Source organism: Columba livia, chromosome 2 (assembly GCF_036013475.1).
Source record: "Columba livia isolate bColLiv1 breed racing homer chromosome 2, bColLiv1.pat.W.v2, whole genome shotgun sequence".
Taxonomy (NCBI): Eukaryota; Metazoa; Chordata; class Aves; order Columbiformes; family Columbidae; genus Columba; species Columba livia.
The window spans coordinates 7,871,392-7,890,228 of record NC_088603.1 but is presented as its reverse complement, the minus strand read 5'-3'; the positions used below and the strand labels follow the sequence as shown (position 1 = coordinate 7,890,228).

The following is an 18,837-nucleotide window of genomic DNA, read 5'->3' as shown; positions in this document are numbered from 1 at the left end:
TAGATAAAACAATGTGATCTGTCTTTGATTAGGCTGAAACGAGATGTTCTTTTGCCATCTAAAGATAAAAGAACATGGATTTTACTTTGCAAGTGTGGCTATGGAGCAGATGCATGCATGGTATAGAATGCTTCAGTTTGATTGTTAAACTTCTGTTAAAGGCACGAAACGCTGAAGAACATGGTTGTAGGTGGTGGTAGCATTAGATCTGTCAAATAATCAAGTGTTTATATCACAATATCGCTCATTATTTCAAAATGTTCTACAAATAGCCAGGTTGGAAGAACTGTTTCATTACACTTATTATGTGAGGGATGGTATTAAAATGCACTTCTGATAATCTTCCCTGTTTGATTCCCAGGATTCCCAGGAAGGCTCTGATAAAATGAAGGACATTGTATTCTGTAGCAACAACTGCTTTGTTCTTTATTCAGCAGCTGTGCAAGCAAAAAACTCAGAGAACAAAGTAAGTACCAAACGCTGGTAAACCCTGGTGAGTAGAATTATTGCAGCTATTTTTTGAAGAACAGAAAGGGGGCAAGAGGGAAGATTGCACTTTGTTTTAGAGGGTTATAAATGCATTGTCGAGATTCTGAACCAGCGGCATGAAGTGAAATTCATATTTGCAGAACTTTCTGCCTGGCGGCCCCGTGGCACAACAGTTGCCACCTTTTGTCCTCACAGGCTTGAAGGTGCAGTCTCAAAAACATAGTCCATCAGCTTCTCTGGGCATTGTGCAAAACCACACACCCGTCTTTAATGGCTATATCCTGCATTTTGATTTGGCTTACACAGTAAAAACAAAAATTACAACTGTGCCCGTAACAACTGAACGGCAAGTCTGCAAAAGGACTTTTAGTTGTTCGGTGTAACTGGACGAATACAGTCCTATTCCCTTACTTAATTTGGGCAAAGCTGCTTTTGTAATTAGCGAAACACTCATAAAGAGCCTGTGAACTGACAGTGATGAGGAAGAATGAGATGGGTTTTTTTGCCCCTAAACCACTGGACAGAACAGGCCATGTGCTTCAGGTATCACCTAATCAATGCTCTCTCGTGGTCCTGTATTCACTGTACAGTTTGCAGCCTTCCTTCAAAGCATCCTACTTATATTTTTCAAAAGAAATTGAAAAAACAAAGGTGGAGAAGATAAAGGTGTGCACATCCACATTATTTTAGTGTCCCACATAGCTCATTTTCACTAGTACCTAAACAGGGTAACATTTCTGCACAAGCGCATCAGTGTGTACGTAATTAAGTTAATTAAATGTCACATTCAGCCTCTTGATCCTTTAGTTTACTTTTTCAAGATTACTCATACAAACCACATGAAGCACTTTTTAATCTAAACTTCATTTGTTCTTGTTCTCTCTTCTTGTTCTTTAGCAAATCTCTGCAGGTATAGCTCTTATTTGTTAGGACTGAATCGTTAATTCCTTAAGCTGTATCTAATCTGAAGCCCAGCAGGAATTTCTTCCTCACTTGTTTCGGGGAAGAATATGTGGCTTAAATTTAAAATCTTTCCCTTCTACCAAATAACAAGATTCTTACTCTTTAGATTAATACTGTGACCCGTATTTTAAGGTTATTTCATGTTGTAACAAAACTTTCTACAAGTACCTAAGAACTACATCTCTGAACAAGCTCGTCTGGGGCAAGCGAGCAGATTTTGGTTCAAGAGGTGGACAAGGGATCGTTGGTGCTTCCTCTTCTCTGTTCAAGGGCCCCACATTTGGGATTTCTTTTCTTAAGACTTTTCTATTGCTTCAGCAGGAATCGGTTCCGTCTTTGCCGCAGTCGCCGATGAAGGAGAGGCCGCCCAAAGCGTTTCACCAGTACAGCAACAACATCTCCACTTTGGACGTCCACTGTCTGCCCCAGCTGCAGGAGAAGGTTTCTCCACCATCCTCACCCCCCATCATGTTCCCTCCCGCCTTCGAAGCGGCCAAGGTGGAGGCGAAGCCGGATGAGCTTAAGGTAACGGTGAAACTAAAACCGAGGTTAAAAGCAATACACAGCAGTCTCGATGACTGTCGGCCTCCGAGCAAGAAATGGAAAGGGATGAAATGGAAAAAGTGGAGCATTCAGATCGTGATTCCTAAAGGATCATTCAAACCTCCTGGTGAAGAAGAAATAGATGAATTTCTTAAAAAACTCGGCACAACCCTTAAGCCTGATCCTGTGCCTAAAGACTACAGGAAATGTTGCTTCTGTCACGAGGAAGGTGATGGATTAACTGATGGACCAGCGAGGCTTCTTAACCTGGATTTAGACCTTTGGGTCCATTTGAACTGTGCCCTTTGGTCTACAGAAGTCTACGAGACACAAGCTGGTGCCTTAATAAACGTGGAACTAGCACTGCGAAGAGGCTTGCAAATGAAATGCATGTTTTGTCACAAAATGGGCGCCACCAGCGGTTGTCACAGGTTAAGGTGCACCAATATTTATCACTTTACCTGTGCCATTAAAGCACAATGCATGTTTTTTAAAGACAAGACCATGCTTTGCCCCATGCACAAACCAAAGGGAACTCATGAGCAAGAACTTAGTTACTTCGCGGTCTTCAGGAGGGTCTACGTCCAGCGTGACGAGGTGCGGCAGATCGCCAGCATCGTCCAGCGAGGGGAGCGGGACCACACTTTCCGTGTGGGGAGCCTGATTTTCCACGCCGTGGGGCAGCTGCTGCCGCAGCAGATGCAGGCGTTCCACTCCTCCAAAGCGCTCTTCCCCGTGGGCTACGAGGCCAGCCGGCTCTACTGGAGCATGAGGTACGCAAACCGGCGCTGCCGCTATCTCTGTTCCATCGAGGAGAAGGACGGGCTGCCCTTGTTTGTCATCAAGGTTGTGGAGCAAGGCCATGAAGATCTGGTCCTGACCGACACAACACCCAAAGGTAAATCTTGTGAGCTAAGATCATGACTTCTGTGGGTTTGCTGTTTGTTTTCTTGCTACTGATACTTGTGTTGCAGACACTGTTTCAATGTCATGTTTCTAGTGAGCTTCCAGGGACCCTTTTAAATATCATGCTATGAAGACTGAGGAAACCCTTGGAGAAATTGTATAAGCTGCAAATAAGATGACTTGTTACAAGTTCACAGGGGAGACCTGAGTATTGGAAATGAATGAAAATAGTAGAAATGTCAGCGTAGGTTTCCATTAATGAACAGTGACTTTGTTTCCATACGATAGCTTCACTCAATTATCTTCAGATCAGCTGGGCTGAAGGTCATAAACAATAGACAGTTGAGTTGACCACGTTCTGGGAGCAGGTAACATTGTCTCTGGCAGGGTGAGGGGTGATACATTAGATCATAAACAAATGGGGCATCTCTGAGGGATCATAGAACAGTTTGGGTTGGAAGGGACCTCCAAAGCTCCCCCAGTGCCACCCCTGCCATGAGCAGGGACATCTTCACCAGCTCAGGTTGCTCAGAGCCCCGTCCAGCCTGGCCTGGGATGTCTGCAGGGATGGTTCATCCACCACCTCTCTGGCCAACCTGGGCCAGGGTTTCACCACACTCAGTGTACAAAATTTCTTCCTCATGTCTGGCCTGAATCTCCCTCCTTTAGTTTAAACCATCACCCCTCGTCTCATTACAACAGGCCCTGCTAAAAAGTCTGTCCTCATCTTTCTTATCAGCCCCTTTTAAGCACTGAAAGGCCACACTAAGGTCTCCCTGGAGCTTCTCCAGCTGAACACCCCAACTCTCTCAGCCTGTCCTCCCAGCAGAGCTGTTCCAGCCTCGGATCATTCCTGTGGCTCCTCTGGCCCCTCTCCAGCAGGTCCATGTGTGTCCTGTGCTGAGGAACCAGAGCTGGACCAGCACTGCAGGGGGGGCTCAGCAGACCAGAATCACCTTGACCTGCTGCCCACGCTCCTTGTGTTGCAGCCCAAGATACAATTGGCCTTTTGGGCTGCAAGGGCACGTTGCCAGCTCATGTCCAGTCTTTCATCCCCAGCACCCCAAGCTCTTCTCCGCAGGGCTGCTCTCAGTCCCTTCATCCCCCAGTCTATGGATAGCAGGGGTTGCCCTGGCCCAGGTGCAGGACCTTGTGGAACCTCCTGAGGACCATGGCGGGTGAATGTCCATGGGGCCCGTGAGGCTCTGGGTCTTCACCCCTTGGTGCTGCGGACACGCTCGGTCCTGCTCTGCCCCGTCAAACCACTGCCGGGGAATCACCCCGTACACCTGAGAGCGGAGTGTGATCCATCAGTGGAAACACAACAGGTCGTTTATTTTCAGCAAATTTTTTGTGCAGTTTCTCTCAGGAGGTTCCGTCCACGTTATTGTTGTCAGAGGACTATAAATTTCCATAATGCCAACACCAAAAGGTTTCTTCCCCAGAATCAAGGGTGCAGTAGGAATGTCATGTTTGTTTGGGATTTGTTGAGGAAAAAATAGCAACTCACCAAATGATTTTCCACCTCGCTTTTTGAACACCAGTTTGTTTGCATATGTAGCCAAGGACAGAACGCTTTTCCAGTGTTGGTTTCTGGTTCCTGATACCCTCAGACATTCATTTTAACACCTGTATTTTCGTGATCACTAATTCTTGCCCGTATGGCCGTGTAGGTGTGTGGGATAAGATCCTGGAGCCCGTTGCTTCTGTTAGAAAAGAATCGGAAATGCTCCAGCTGTTTCCCAGCTATTTGAAGGGTGAAGACCTCTTTGGTTTGACGGTCTCTGCCGTGGCCAGGATTGCAGAATCGGTGAGTCTTACCAGCCCTGTTCTCGCTGCATCACCCCAAATCGTCGGATAGACACGAGAGAACGGGAACAGGAAGAAGTATGGAAAAGTAAATATTTCCTTACGCACAATTAACATAAAATGACTTGGATTTCTTTTCTTTTTCTCTGCTTTTTTGCAGCTGCCGGGGGTTGAGGCCTGCGAGAACTACACTTTCCGCTATGGCCGAAACCCCTTAATGGAACTCCCTCTTGCCATCAACCCCACGGGCTGCGCCCGTGCCGAGCCTAAAATGAGTACCCATGTCAAGAGGTTTGTGTTAAGGTATTTTGTTTTAATTTCACATAGTACAGCCCAGGGTTTATAGGCTGCTTAGGGTTATTTGTGCTTTTGTCTGCTGCTTACAAACCCTGTCGTCTTTGGCTGTGGATGTGCATGCCCGGAGCGAGGGAGTCGCTTTGTTGTCTCCGCTAGCTGGCTTTCAGTGTCTGTGCGTCCCCAGGAATTTTGGATGGGTTTTGCGGCTCTTTTTCGGAGAACTCTTCAGTTTTCCTTTGTCTTCTTTCCCGGTGTATGCCCAATTCCTACAGGCCTCACACCCTGAACAGCACCAGCACGTCGAAGTCCTTTCAGAGCACAGTCACGGGGGAGCTGAACGCGCCGTACAGCAAACAGTTCGTCCATTCCAAGTCCTCTCAGTACCGCAAAATGAAAACCGAGTGGAAGTCCAACGTGTACCTGGCTCGCTCGCGTATTCAGGTCCGTTCTCATTTCAGGGTTATAGATTAAAATCTGTTTCTTAGGGTTTTATTTGTGTCTATTTTATATAAATTTTACGTTCACATATATTTTATATATACATACTTACGTAAAATTTATATTTGCAACTAGTGCTATGGCAAAAATTCCTTCAAGCCTCATCCCAAAATTGGCAATTTTTCTGTCTTCCATAGATTTATCTTAAGATTTCTTTCTAATTATTGTAAATATTTAAAAAAACAATTTGTTACAGTCATCTAGAAAAACGTTTCAAGTTTGTTTGTTTTTTCTAAGCATATTTCTGTAAAACTTGCTAAAAAACGCCCGTGTACAGACGCGCTCAGCCCAGGTTGAGCAGAGCGGAACGAGACCAGCGTGAAGAGTCCAATACTTGTTTGAATGTGTAAAAATAAGAAGCTCGTTGCTTTCCAGAGTTGGTGCTTTTGCTCCGCAGGCTGTTTTGCAAAAGCTTTTAATGAATCTTGCTGTGTATGAACACAGCTGTTGATTTTAGGTTGGACTTAACTGTGCCGTTGTGTTCCTGCTCGGTTTCTCCAGCCTAGTAAGGCTCGCTTTATTTTTCAGTGAATTTACAGTCTTTGCCTGGTCAGGTGTCAGAGGTATGAGAAAAACTTTCCAATACATTTTCTTGCATCTTAAAAACTGAACGTGAAGCTGAGTTCTGTGTTCCAGCACCGCTTTCTTCCCTCTGCTGCTTCGTTCTTCCTGGGCCATTGGCTCTTTATGGTTCCCTGCAGTACCGGGTTTGGGGCACGGCGAGCAACGCGGTGTAAGTGTAAATTTATTACAGAATTCTAAATCACAATGTGTTTTTTTTGTAGGGCCTGGGCTTGTATGCTGCTAGAGACATAGAAAAGCACACGATGGTCATTGAGTATATCGGAACTATTATCCGAAACGAGGTGGCGAACAGGAAGGAGAAGCTTTATGAATCTCAGGTACCGTCCAACAAAACAAATGTTCTTCTGTTCCATCACCTCAGGTCCCCTGATTTCTGTTTGCTGCTGTGCTGTAAGAGCAATATCACAGTATCACAGTATCACAGTATGTTTGGGATTGGAAGGGACCTCAAAAGATCATCTAGTCCAATCCCCCTGCTGGAGCAGGAACGCCCAGGTGAGGTCACACAGAAACATGTCCAGGCGGGTTGGAATGTCTCCAGAGAAGGAGACTCCACAACCCCCCTGGGCAGCCTGGGCCAGGCTCTGGCACCTCACTGAGAAGAAGTTTTTTCTCAAATTTAAGCGGAACCTCTTGTGTTCCATCTTGATCCCATTACCCCTTGTCCTATCATTGTTTGCCACTGAGAAGAGCCTGGCTCCATCCTCATGGCACTCACCCTTTATATATTTATAAACATTAATGAGGTCCCCCCTTAGTAGGCTGAAAAGAGAACCAGAACAGTCCGTGGTGTTTCTCATCAAAGGATCAGAGTGTTTAAATGTTTAATAAGTGTCTGAGCACCCTGGCCAGGTGCGTCACACACGTCCCCTGGCCCAGAAAGAGAAGCAGACATGTCAGAGCATCCATTTTTAATGAGAAATTCTTTAAATTGTGGAACTCAGCGTATTGTACCAGTGAGGACGTATTCGTGAAGCACCTCAAGCTCCTCGATGAGAGGTGGTACAGAACCAATTATGGACATACGAATTTATATGTGAATTCATGCGTGACCCGCGTCTGCTCCCAAAGGCGGGAGGACAGGTGGCGGGAGCCCCCACCGCTGCTGCCTTTTCATCACCGACAGTTACTGAAGTCTCCAAGAGTCTCTGTTCCGATTGTGTTTTTCAGAACCGCGGCGTGTACATGTTCCGCATCGACAACGACCACGTCATCGATGCCACCCTGACGGGAGGCCCTGCCAGGTGGGTATCTGGAGTGACCAGACACATCCCGGGGTGTCCCCGGGCCTGGCTGTGGGGGCACGAGCTCAGGCTTTTCTTGGTGGGTTTTATTCTCTGAGCTGGTCCATTCGGTCTTTGGACTGTTCCAGTGAAGTAATGTCACCTTTCTCATTAGCTTGGCTCACCTTTGGTTATGTTTCATGGCAGCTATGAAGAAAGAATGGGATTTTTTTTTAATGCTTGATTTTTTTTGACATTTTCTAGGTAAAGAAACAAGTGCAGAGTAATATAATAGTAGCTGGGAAGTCAGTGCACCCCTGAAGCCAAGGCCATCCTAAGGTTTGGTTACATTTGCCTGCAGGGATGCGCTTTCTTAAAACGTTCCCTTTCCACCCTGTCTCCTCGCAGGTACATCAACCACTCGTGTGCGCCGAACTGCGTGGCCGAGGTGGTGACTTTCGAGAGAGGACACAAAATCATCATTAGCTCCAGCAGGAGAATCCAGAAAGGGGAGGAGGTAGGACGGGCTCCTTCGCCTTCACCCGCCCGTTATTTGCACCGCGTTGTAAATACTTAGTGAGCTCTACGGGCGGTTGTAACCGGTTTGTGCTGGGGTGGGCAGAGCAACATTTCCCTTCCCCTCTTCCCTTTAACAGCTCAACCTCTAGAGCTTAATCATCGATCTTAAACCCGCGGGCACGTCCTGCGGTAAATCCCAGTTGTAACTGTTCTCCCACCTCTTCTGGCAGCTTTGCTACGACTACAAGTTTGATTTTGAAGACGACCAGCACAAGATTCCATGTCACTGTGGAGCTGTAAACTGCCGAAAGTGGATGAACTAGAACGCATTCCTTGCTGTCTTTGAGGGTCGCTTGTCCCTAGGAAGAAGTGATTCACACGTTGATTTTGTCGATGGAAAATTGTTGCCTTTTTGAAAGGGGGGAACGGGGTGGGGAAAAAAAAAGAAATCACTTCTGGAAGTACAGATTTCTACTCAAGTATTTAAAAAGAAAAGGAGAAAAATGAAAAAAAAAACCGAATAACCAAGCAGCAGAAGCGAGCCGGCAAAATCCGAAGCCAACTTTCCAGAGACATGGAGGTGAAACCCAATTACAGAATGGTCCAGCACTTTTGTTTTTGAGCTCACTAAGGAGAAACTGTTGAACTTGGGCAAAGAACCGCTGGCCGAGCCGCGGGGCCGCGGGGCACATGAATGTAAGACTGAAATCACCAGCGAAAGGGAGAAGTCCAAAGTGCTGGCCACAGCCTTATTTGATAAAGGGGCAGGCCCTCTAATTAAAGAAAAGTTTTAAATAAAGTAGACACCACTGAACAAGGAATGTACTGAACCGACTTCCTTAGGGATAGAGCTAAGGGAAAAAATAACTTGCACTAAAATACATTTAAATACTTGATTCCATGAGTCAGTTTATTGTAGTTTTTGATTTCTGTAAAATAAGAGAACCTTTTTGTATTTATTATTGAATAAGTGAATGAAGCTATTTTTAAAAAGAAAGTTAGAAGAAAGCCAAGCTGCTGCTGTTACCTGCAGAACTAAAAAACCCTGTTACTTTGTACAAAAGTGTAAATATTTTGCGAAAAAAAAAGAGAAAAAAAAAAAAATACAGTATAAAAATAGTTATTGACCAAATGCTACGAGACTCTGCAGCAGTTCGGGTGCTGATTATAAACTGTCAGTAGGGATGTTACAATATGATCTCATGTATTACCAGACATGCGATTGCAATGACGGAGTAACCAAAATCTCAATTTAAAGAGAGGGGGGTTTTTTATGTTTCAAGCAGTCACAACTGTGGTCTTCTTAGAACTTTTTTAAGCAAACCTTAAGCCTGCTAAGGGCGTGTACATTACAACTCGGACTTTTGTAGATGTTTGGGTAATAATTTAGATTAATTTTATTTGTATTATATTGTTGCATCCCTATTTCTTAAGTCAGGTTTTTTTTTTTTTTGTGCTTACAATTTGTGATAACTGTGAATAACTGCTAAAAACCCACCCAAAATAGAGGCTGGACGCTGGTTTTTTCTCTTCAGCAAAAGTAGTTGAGATTAAATCATGTAAAGGGCGTAGAATCACGGAGCGGAGCGGAACCGGGGTGCGCAGCCTTCGGCGAAGGAGAACGAGGAGGACACGGAGCTGTCGTGCTTGCAGCTGCAGGACTCTGGCAATAGGGGGTTGGAAAATGTAATTTAAAGATGTGTTTGTATGGATTGGTTTTTTTTTGTTTACATTTCTTTTAAACTAAATAAACACTGTTTTGTGTTTGCTTGTAGAGATTTAATCAGCGTTTCGAAGCAGGTTAGCTTTTTATTTTGTACTTAAAACTTCTGGTACTGACACTTCACAGGCTAAATATAAAATTTAAAAAAAATGAAGTTTTTTTTCGTGTGCACAATTAAAGTGGACTGTAAACTGTTGGTATATTCAGTAATACAGTTCTGAACTTGTAATGTATATGGCATGATGTATTTTTATCTTACAGAATAAATCAATTGTATATATTTTTCTCTTGATAAATAGCTGTATGAAATTGTTTCTTGAATATTTTTCTTCTCTTGTACAATATTCCAACATCCTACCAGTATTTGTCCTACAGGTTTTTTTCTGTTCTGTATAATAGTATCTAATGTTGGGAAGAAAAAGAAAGAAAAAAAAAACAAAAAAAAAAAGACCAAACAACAAAAACATCACAAAAAACAAACCTTTTTGAAGTATACAGAGTGTTATGGGTTTTGGAATTTGTGGAAACAGATTTAGAAGATCAGCATTTACAAATAAAAATATTTTACATCTATAAGTAAGTTCTCTGTTCCTGTTCCATTGGGGCGATGGCTCCCCAGGGCTGTCATGGTTTGGGTGCTGGGGAGCAGCGGGGCCGTTCCGCCCTCCAACACAACCTGCGCCCCACATTTTACACCGCGGTGGCTTGAGCACCTACCAGACGCCGTTCCCGCTGTCGTGTTTCCCCAGGAAACTGCCCAAAACACCAATAAATTAAATAGTGTGCTGGTTTGGGAGCTGCTGCTCCTCCTGGGGGGGTGTGCTGGGAGCAGGGAGGGGAGGAGGGGACACGGCCAGGACAGCTGAGCCGGCGACCCAGGGGACGTTTCACACCATGTCACATCATGGTCAGTGCGTAAAGCTGGAGGAAGAAGAAGTAAAAAGGGGGAAGTTTGGAGTGCTGGTGTTTGACCCCATCGCTGCTTGGAGACACCTCGGGAGAAGAAACTCCGCAGCAGTGAATCTGGGGCAGAAGCGCGGCTGCAGCCCGTCAAAGGCTGGCGTTAATTCAACGCACCCCAGTGTCCCCCTGATTTCAAGCCTCCGGGTGCCCCTCGGGGCACACGGCACCAGCCTCAGCGGATGTGCTGCTGCTGAGGGGCTGGGGTTGGGTTAGAAGACTTTTGGTGTTGTCGACTCCCATTGTAATGCTTCACCTGGAAGAATTTCCACGTTAGGCCTGCGCTGTGGTTTACAATAAGCCCTGCTCACCTGGTTCCTCCCTGCCCACGACTGGAGGCGAGGAGCTGCCCATTTTCTTCTGACCATCTGTCACAAGCGAACGCTCTGTCTGCAGGAAGACAACGTCTGCAATGACTCCAACACTATCCTTATTGCCTCACGCTGCCCGAAATGTCAATAACTGGAGGCCGGAGAGTCTGTGCTGTGCTGGTGTCTGAAGCAGCGCCTGGTGACCGCGGGTCCCTGCGGGGTGATCAACAAGGCCAACGCGGCTGAGAACAAATACACGGGGTGAAAGCAGCTTCTGCAGCAGCTTCTACGCACTGAAGAAGCATCCGGGGCTGAGGCAGAAGTCAAAGGAAGGTAAATAGTGAAATAAATGAACTTGGGAAGAGAAAGAGGAACATAAATAAAGAAATTACCTGTCAAACATTCCAAGAAATGAGAGGAGAAAGAGCCGGCTGCCAAGAAAATAAAGTGAAAACTAGACCTAAATTATCCTTATCTTAGTTGGTGCTTTCTGGTGCGATGGCTACAAAGAGCAAGGCCATACAGATTAATAAAAAAATGATACTTTATTTTTAATGCAGCTACTGTCATGAGTCATCAAAATAGACTTTGTAATAGTTACTTTGTTTTAAATACGAAGCGACGAATGACAGCGAAGAATTTAAGCTACATGAGATGTCCTAAAATTGTGAATTAAAAGAACTAAATTTAAATATTACAAATGACAATTTTCAGAAGATAAAAGGGAATAAAAATATTTTCCAGAAAAAGTAAAATCATTTGGCCAGTAAAACCATACTAAAACACAAATCAATGAGATACTGCCAATGGAATACTTGAAGAGGACTCCTTGCTGTCACTGTCATTTAAAGGATCCACAAAGCTAAAATCTCACCATTTAAATTACGTCGCTCTAATAATTTCTCTTACTTAAAACCAGTTCAATAATCCAGGAGAACCCAAGGAGCCGCTGCTAAATTGCACTTCCAGACATTGTCCTGCAGTGGGGCCGCTGGAGCGGAGCAGGGACAGCGACCCCTGGGCCTTCTCGTTCCTCCTGGAGGGTCCTGGCGGGCGCTGGGGCAGCAGAGCCCTCCAGAACGGCTGGGAACGGCGGCCGAAGGGGAATCGGGTCTCGGTTTAGCACCTTCTCAGCCGCGCCCGCGCTGCCTCAGCTCTCGAAGTGCCACTGCTGCGGAAGGGACCCGTCGCAGATGGCCATGGTCACGTACCCCTTGTGGCTCAGGGGATCTGCCACCTTCATGCACTGTCCCACCGAGACCTGGTACAGGCGGTTGTTTTTCTGGAGAAGACAAAGACAGGCGGGGTTTATTTATTACAACTTCTGCTCTCCTCCATGGTGCGAGTGAAGGTGAAAGCCATGTGTAATGGCCTCTCAGCACCTCCCCGATACCCACAGCAAAGCACAGCAAACACATAACCACCTTCAGACCTCGGAACAAGGGCTCTGGTGTCCTCGCAGAGACCCAGTTCAGACTCTGCTTATACCGTTGTCTCTCAACGAGGTACCGGGATGATCAGAACTGCCCCCCAACACTGCAAGAGGGAGCCCAGGAGGTACCGGCAGCACAACCCTGCTCTGTATCTGGCCCGGCCTCGGCGATGCTGCCGCCCACAGCTGCCACACGGTGTGACAGGGCTGTCCTGCACGGCCAGACCCAGGCAGGTGTGAGAAGAGATCCAGGAACACAGGAGGCACAAACACACAAGTCTCACACAGAATCACAGAATGTTGGGGATTGGAAGGGACCTGGAAAGCTCATCCAGTGCAATCCCCCCATGGAGCAGGAACACCCAGATGAGGTTACACAGGAAGGTGTCCAGGCGGGTTGGAATGTCTGTAGAGAAGGAGACTCCACAACCTCCCTGGGCAGCCTGGGCCAGGCTCTGGCACCCTCAACGTGAAGAAGTTTCTTCTCATATTTAAATGGAACCTTTTGTGTTCCAGTTTGTGCCCATTGCCCATTGTCCTACCACTGGTTGTCACCGAGAAGAGCCTGGCTCCATCCTCCTGACACTCACCCTTTATATATTTATAAACATTAACAAGGTCAGCCCTCAGTCTCCTCTTCTCCAGCTCCAGAGCCCCAGCTCCCTCAGCCTTTCCTCACACGGGAGATGCTCCACTCCCTTCAGCATCTTTGTGGCTTGTGGTCCTTCTCTCAATCTTGTGAAATCCTTGTCTCCTAACTGAAACTGAACAACTTCAATAATCTCTCACCAGCAGCAAAACTTTTCAGCTCCCTGCTCCCACTGCCATTGGCAGCCATGGCTGTGGCACAGCTGGCACAGGATGTGGCAGAGCTGTGAGGCATCTCCACGAGTGTCAGACACACACAGCCCTGGGCTCAAGCAGCATCTGCCTCTGCATCTCCAAACCACCCCGGACTGCAACAACCTCCGTTTCACTGCGCTCAGGAACTTGTGCTGCCAACAAGCAGCAGGGTATGAACCCGAGACTTCATGCAGAGCTGGCCTGAAGTGCAGCAGGCAGGTCTGGCAGTGCCTTCCTCTTCCTTGCGGTGTCTGTACTACAGACTTGCTGACTTGTGTGGGGAATGTGAGGGGGCAGCCCCTGAGTTCATACACAGGAGCCAAATTTCACAGAATCATGGAATCATTTTGGTTGGAAAAAAACTTTAAGATCATTGAGTCCAACAGTTGATCTAACACTGCTAAGTCCACCACTAAATCACATCCCTAAGAACATCATCTCCACATCTTTTAAACCCCTCCAGGGATGGTGACTCCACCACTGCCCTGGGCAGCCTGTTCCAGTGCCCAACAATCCTCTCTGGGAAGAAATTTTTCCCAATATCCAATCTAAACCTCCCCTGGTGCAACTTGAGGCCATTTCCTCTCACCCTGTCACTTGTTACTTGGGAGAAGAGACCAACCCCCTCCATGCTCCAGGCTCCTTTCAGGCAGTTCAGAGATCAGAAGGTCTCCCCTCAGCTCCTGTTCTCCAGCTGAACCCCCAGGTCCCTCAGCCGCTCCCATCACACTTGTGCTCCAGACCCTCACCAGCTCCGTTCCCTTCTCTGAACTCGCTCCAGCACCTCAAGGGCTTTCTTGGCGTGAGGGACTCAAAACTGAACAAGGATTTGAGGTCTGGCTTCACCAGTGCCCAGCACAGGGGGACGGTCACTGCCCTGGTCCTGCTGGCCACACTAGTGCTGGTACAAGCCAGGATGCTGTTGGCCTTTTTGGCCACCTGGATACACTTTCTCAGTTTTGTGAAATCAGCCACTTGAGGCTCTAAATGATTAAACTAACAAGATGCCACTATAAGGCAGAAGCAACTGCACAAAACCTCCTCTCTCAATCCTCAGCTCTGTGCTTCTTCAAGCACTAAACAGAAATTACTCCATGGACTGCTCCTGCCTGCCGGTCCCACAAACACAACACAACAAAGAGCTGTGGGGCGGATTTTGTTCTCTCTGGCATGTCCCTGTGAGCCACAGTGCTGGAGGTGGCTGTAACAAGCAGAAAAAGGCCTAAATGGAGCTGCAGAAACCTGCCTGGGTGGCAAAGGAAAACACCTGCATGTCCCAGAGCTCGGGGAAAGTCTCCTTGAGACTGAAATGCAGCCACCAAAGCTGTGTGGACTGTGGGCTGGGCCTAGTCAGCACAACCAGCTTGGGACATTGGGGATTTGGTCATGATTACACTCAAGCCTGATAGCCAGTTAGTACTATTATCACTTAACGAGACATTGATTACAAGCAACATGCTCTATGTCAAGCACTCCACTTACCCCAAAGGTCCACTGCTGTGAGCCGCCGGACCCGTGGCATTTCATGAGACGAGGTGGATCGGATGAGCGAGTTTCCGAAACGTCCAAGCAAAGGAGATTATTTAAAATCAACTCGTGATCTTCATTGTAAATCCAGACCTGAAAGAGGAGATAGAAACACCTTCATTCCAATGCTTTGGGGCAGGTACCTTATACCTTTTGTGCAGCTACAGAAGAGCTGTAACATCTGGATGTCAGAGCTCCATCGTGCAACCCTTTCTGCTGCCTTGCTGCCTTTTTTGCAGCACCTGTAACTCCACTGCAGCGCTCTGTCACCTGCCCAACATCACGCAGCCTTAGTCCATGCAGAGCCACTACAAGGACCACTTGTGACCCTGCTCTGCACTAGCATTTCCAAAACTAAGCAGCCCCTGCGTGTTCCTCTTGTCCAGGCGTGTAGACAGGACAAGGTGACAGGTGGATCTCTGAGCAGGTGACCAGGTGCTCTCCGAGCACAGCCATTAAACCAGGCAGTAAATCCCCTTACCCGTGGATGATCCTACAGGGGTGGAGCAGCGGCTGGTGGATTGCCTCAGCATCATGCAGAGAGCTCTCATGCGGTCAGAGAACACTGGGTGACAGCAGATGGCCCAAGAGCTGTTGGGGAGCAGCTGGGCAGGCACACGAGGCCAAAAGGGATCTCCAGTCTGCTTTGAAACTGCTGCATTTGTCCATAACCACATGAGAAATTTATTTAACATTGTACCCTGGGGTCAGCTTGTAGATGCTGAATGATGAAAAACCAACATCAGCTGTGCAAATTCTGGTGCCAAGCAGCTACATCGGTCCCCACACCGCTCCCAGGGCCCTGCTCCTTGCAGCTGGTGGCCTGGTGCTCAGGGATTTTCACTCAATTAGAAGATGAGCACTGACATCCAGATGCTATCAAAACTTCCCATACTCCTCTCCAGGGAGCAAGAGAAATCACTGCTTCACCGTTCCCATTCTAAAACTACATGTTCCGTAACTGACAGGGTTTTGTCCTTCTCTGCTCCCCAGCCAAACTGGTTTTGCTGGCTGTGCCATGCTCAGAGGGACACCAGCCCTCGCACGTCCCACCCACTTCATTTTGGCTGAGCCAACATGAAAATGTGTTGATCTGGACCTCAAGAACCTCCACAATATCCTGCAGCTCACAGGGTGGTGGGAACTGAATTCAGCCCCCCGCTGAGGCCCATCTGTCTGAAGCGAGAATGCTTTGGGCCCACAGCCGCAGCTTCAACTGCATTTGAGTTCTCAGATTTATGTGAACTTCCAGGTCGGAGAAACAGAATCACAGAATGTCAGGGATTGGAAGGCACCTCAAAAGCTCATCCAGTCCAATCGCCCTGCCGGAGCAGGAACACCCAGATGAGGTTACACAGGAAGGTGTCCAGGCGGGTTGGAATGTCTGCAGAGGAGACTCCACAACCTCCTGGGCAGCCTGGGCCAGGCTCTGGCACCTCACTGAGAAGAAGTTTAAGTGGAACCTCCTGTGTTCCAGTTTGTACCCATTGCCCATTGTCCTGTCATTGGTTGCCACTGAGAAGAGCCTGGCTCCATCCTCCTGACACTCACCCTTTATATATCTGTAAACATTAATGAGGTCACCCCTCAGTCTCCTCTTGTCCAGCTCCAGAGCCCCAGCTCCCTCAGCCTTTCCTCACACGGGAGATGCTCCACTCCCTTCAGCATCTTTGTTGCCCTGCACTGGACTCTCTCCAGCAGTTCCCTGTCCTGCTGGAACTGAGGGGCCACAACTGGACACAATATTCCAGGTGTGGTCTCCCCAGGGCAGAGCAGAGGGGCAGGAGAACCTCTCTGACCTACTGACCACCCCCCTTCTAATCCACCCCAGGTACCATTGGCCTTCCTGGCCACAAGGGCCCAGTGCTGGCTCATGGTCATCCTGCTGTCCCCAGGACCCGCAGGTCCCTTTCCCCTACACGGCTCTCCAACAGGTTGTTCCCCAACTTACACTGGAACCTGGGGTTGTTCCTGCCCAGATGCAAGAATCTACCCTTTCCCTTGTTATATTTAATTTCATCCAGCCTGTCCAGGTCTCCCTTTATAACCTCTGTTATCACACTGAAAACCACCACCACCACCTCTAAGGAGAAGTAAGAACTTGCTCAAGCTGTCAGTTTATCCCCTCCCACAAGCAGGTATTTTTGTTGTTGGCATAAAACAGTGTTAAGCACCTTCGGTTGCTGCAGTTCCTGCCCAGCCCCTGTGGGCTCTCGCTGCCCAACCCTTGCTCTGGAGCACGGCAACCTGATCTGGTGAAGATGTCCCTGCTCATGGCAGGGGTGGACTGGATGAGCTTTGGAGGTCCCTTCCAACGCAAACTGTTCTGTGATCCTGTGTCTGAGGTTGGTCAGGGGAGCTGGACCATCAGTCTGGCCGCGCTGCAGGAGCTGCTGGTCCTACCATCCTCCCTCAGTGTCCTGGGCCAACATCAGTTTGGCAGAGGACCTGGAGATCTCATGAACAATGGGATACTTTGATCCATGGCCCAGAAAGCAAAGAAATGGATGAACTTGGGTATGTGCACCTCAAAATAACCTATGTTAGAAAGGGGTAGGGGAAAGGAGGAGAAAGTATGTCACAATTCTAATCTAATTCTGATTTCTTTTTTCCTGATGAAACTAAAACCAGCCTTCTGGAAGGAGCTGTGACCCAGACACTGTCTCGTGTGGACAGCACAACTGGAAAGCACACAGCTCATTCCTTATCACAGTGACCACTATAACACAGTGAAGGACTCACTGGAGGAAGCGCAGGTATTACATTTAAATTTTCCCACACCCCAGGTGTTCTGTGCCTTTTAACACACTTTTTATGTTTAAACCGTGTAACAAGAAAGCAAGCACGGCAAGATTGAAGAGGAGAGAACGGAGAAATAGCAGGACTTGCCAGAAGAGTGTTATTGTTAAAAGAAGAATAACGATAGAGCCAAATCCAAACAACAGACAAAACTGGTAAGAACTGAGAGAGCAGACTGCAGTGACACAGGGAGCAGCTCTTTAATCAGAAGCTGAGTAACAGCAAAGAACACACAACAGCGGTTCAGTCCAGTGTGATACTTCTCCAGAAAGATTTATACCAGACAGCCAAAATTAATTTCAAACTGATTATGTGTTTGGTGTAGCAAACAAAGGAAAAAAAGAAAGTGAATTTGGGGCACATTATGGTTCCAAATTCGGATTAGAGTATCAATATGAACTTGCAGATTATTACCAGATTGAAGCATGGGGAAAGCAAAGCCACCCCACGGGTTGGGATTTTTGTTATATAAGTTCAAGCCTTTGCATACTCCAACACTTATTAACTGCTGTGCTGCTGAAGAAGGGGAGGATGATGTTTAGCTGTGGTTGCTACAGGCAGTCAGGAGCAACAGCCCAGCATGGGAAGGAAACCTCTCCTGGCAGGAGCACCGCTGGGATCTGATTACAAGGAGAATAAACCGCTCTCATTTTCAACTTGTCCATGACTGGCTTGTGTCCAGGCTCATGCGCAATATCAAAAGTCTATAACCAATAAGGTGCCTGTCTAGGATATAACACTCAGTTCCGAGTGTGGTCTTGTTTTATCCTATGTATTTTCTACAAAAAAACCCCCATAATTTAAAATATTTATTTAAAGAAAACAAAAGACCTAAGAGATGAGGTGTAGATATTTTCATCCTGCACCTACATCCTGACACCTAGGAGAGCATCACTGTCAGATTTCCGTTTAAATAAGACGGAATCGTGCCCAGTTCCCAGCACAGAGGGGAGCAGCACCTTTAAGTGCTGTCCCAGAGACACAGGCTAATGACTGATCTGCCCCACAGGTCTAAGGAAAATCACTATTTTCACTGGAGCTGGAGAAAAACACCAGGATGCAATTAGAATATAATGAATTGTTTCTGTTTTCAAATGAAAATTAAATGGCAGATGTTAGGGAAATCCTCTCTCTGTAGTGAAATCGATCAAGTTTTGCGTTAAATAAAAGATTGAATTTGCTGAATGCTGTTGGACTGGCCTCTTACTAGCAGCCCTTTTTTCCCCTGCCTCTTAACATACGGGACAGCATAACAGGAAAGGTGCAAGGACCCCTTGGAGTGCAGAGACTCATCCAGCTGCCAACCAACCCTTCTGAGGTCCTAGAAGTCCCTGAAGCACCTAGAGACCTTCCCTAAGGCACAGCATCTCTGGTTTGGTGCTGCTCAGGTGCCTGCCCAAGTCTCCCACC

The 18,837-nt window shown here is 47.2% G+C and overlaps 2 protein-coding genes across 24 annotated transcripts in view; one reads left to right on the top strand and one right to left on the bottom strand.

Moving 5' to 3' along the window:
• Nucleotides 1-10,131, top strand: part of KMT2C (lysine methyltransferase 2C) — a 204,705-nt gene extending 194,574 nt beyond the window's left edge. For 13 of the 17 annotated variants that reach the window (XM_065050408.1, XM_065050407.1, XM_065050411.1 and 10 more), the window contains 9 exons: nucleotides 362-466; nucleotides 1,771-2,893; nucleotides 4,575-4,711; nucleotides 4,871-5,013; nucleotides 5,280-5,448; nucleotides 6,291-6,407; nucleotides 7,261-7,334; nucleotides 7,722-7,830; nucleotides 8,063-10,131. In XM_065050408.1, coding sequence (XP_064906480.1) covers nucleotides 362-466; nucleotides 1,771-2,893; nucleotides 4,575-4,711; nucleotides 4,871-5,013; nucleotides 5,280-5,448; nucleotides 6,291-6,407; nucleotides 7,261-7,334; nucleotides 7,722-7,830; nucleotides 8,063-8,155 — 2,070 coding nt within the window. In that variant the 3' untranslated portion in view covers nucleotides 8,156-10,131. The remainder of the gene's footprint in view (nucleotides 1-361; nucleotides 467-1,770; nucleotides 2,894-4,574; nucleotides 4,712-4,870; nucleotides 5,014-5,279; nucleotides 5,449-6,290; nucleotides 6,408-7,260; nucleotides 7,335-7,721; nucleotides 7,831-8,062) is intronic. The other 4 variants (XM_065050414.1, XM_065050398.1, XM_065050402.1 and 1 more) reach the window with 3 other exon arrangements.
• A 1,221-nt stretch (nucleotides 10,132-11,352) lies between these two features.
• Nucleotides 11,353-18,837, bottom strand: part of GALNT11 (polypeptide N-acetylgalactosaminyltransferase 11) — a 53,074-nt gene continuing 45,589 nt past the window's right edge. For all 7 annotated transcript variants that reach the window (XM_065050415.1, XM_065050418.1, XM_065050420.1 and 4 more), the window contains 2 exons: nucleotides 14,584-14,721; nucleotides 11,353-12,108 (listed from right to left, as the gene is read on the bottom strand). In XM_065050415.1, the coding sequence (XP_064906487.1) occupies nucleotides 11,977-12,108; nucleotides 14,584-14,721 (270 nt within the window). In that variant the 3' untranslated portion in view covers nucleotides 11,353-11,976. The remainder of the gene's footprint in view (nucleotides 12,109-14,583; nucleotides 14,722-18,837) is intronic.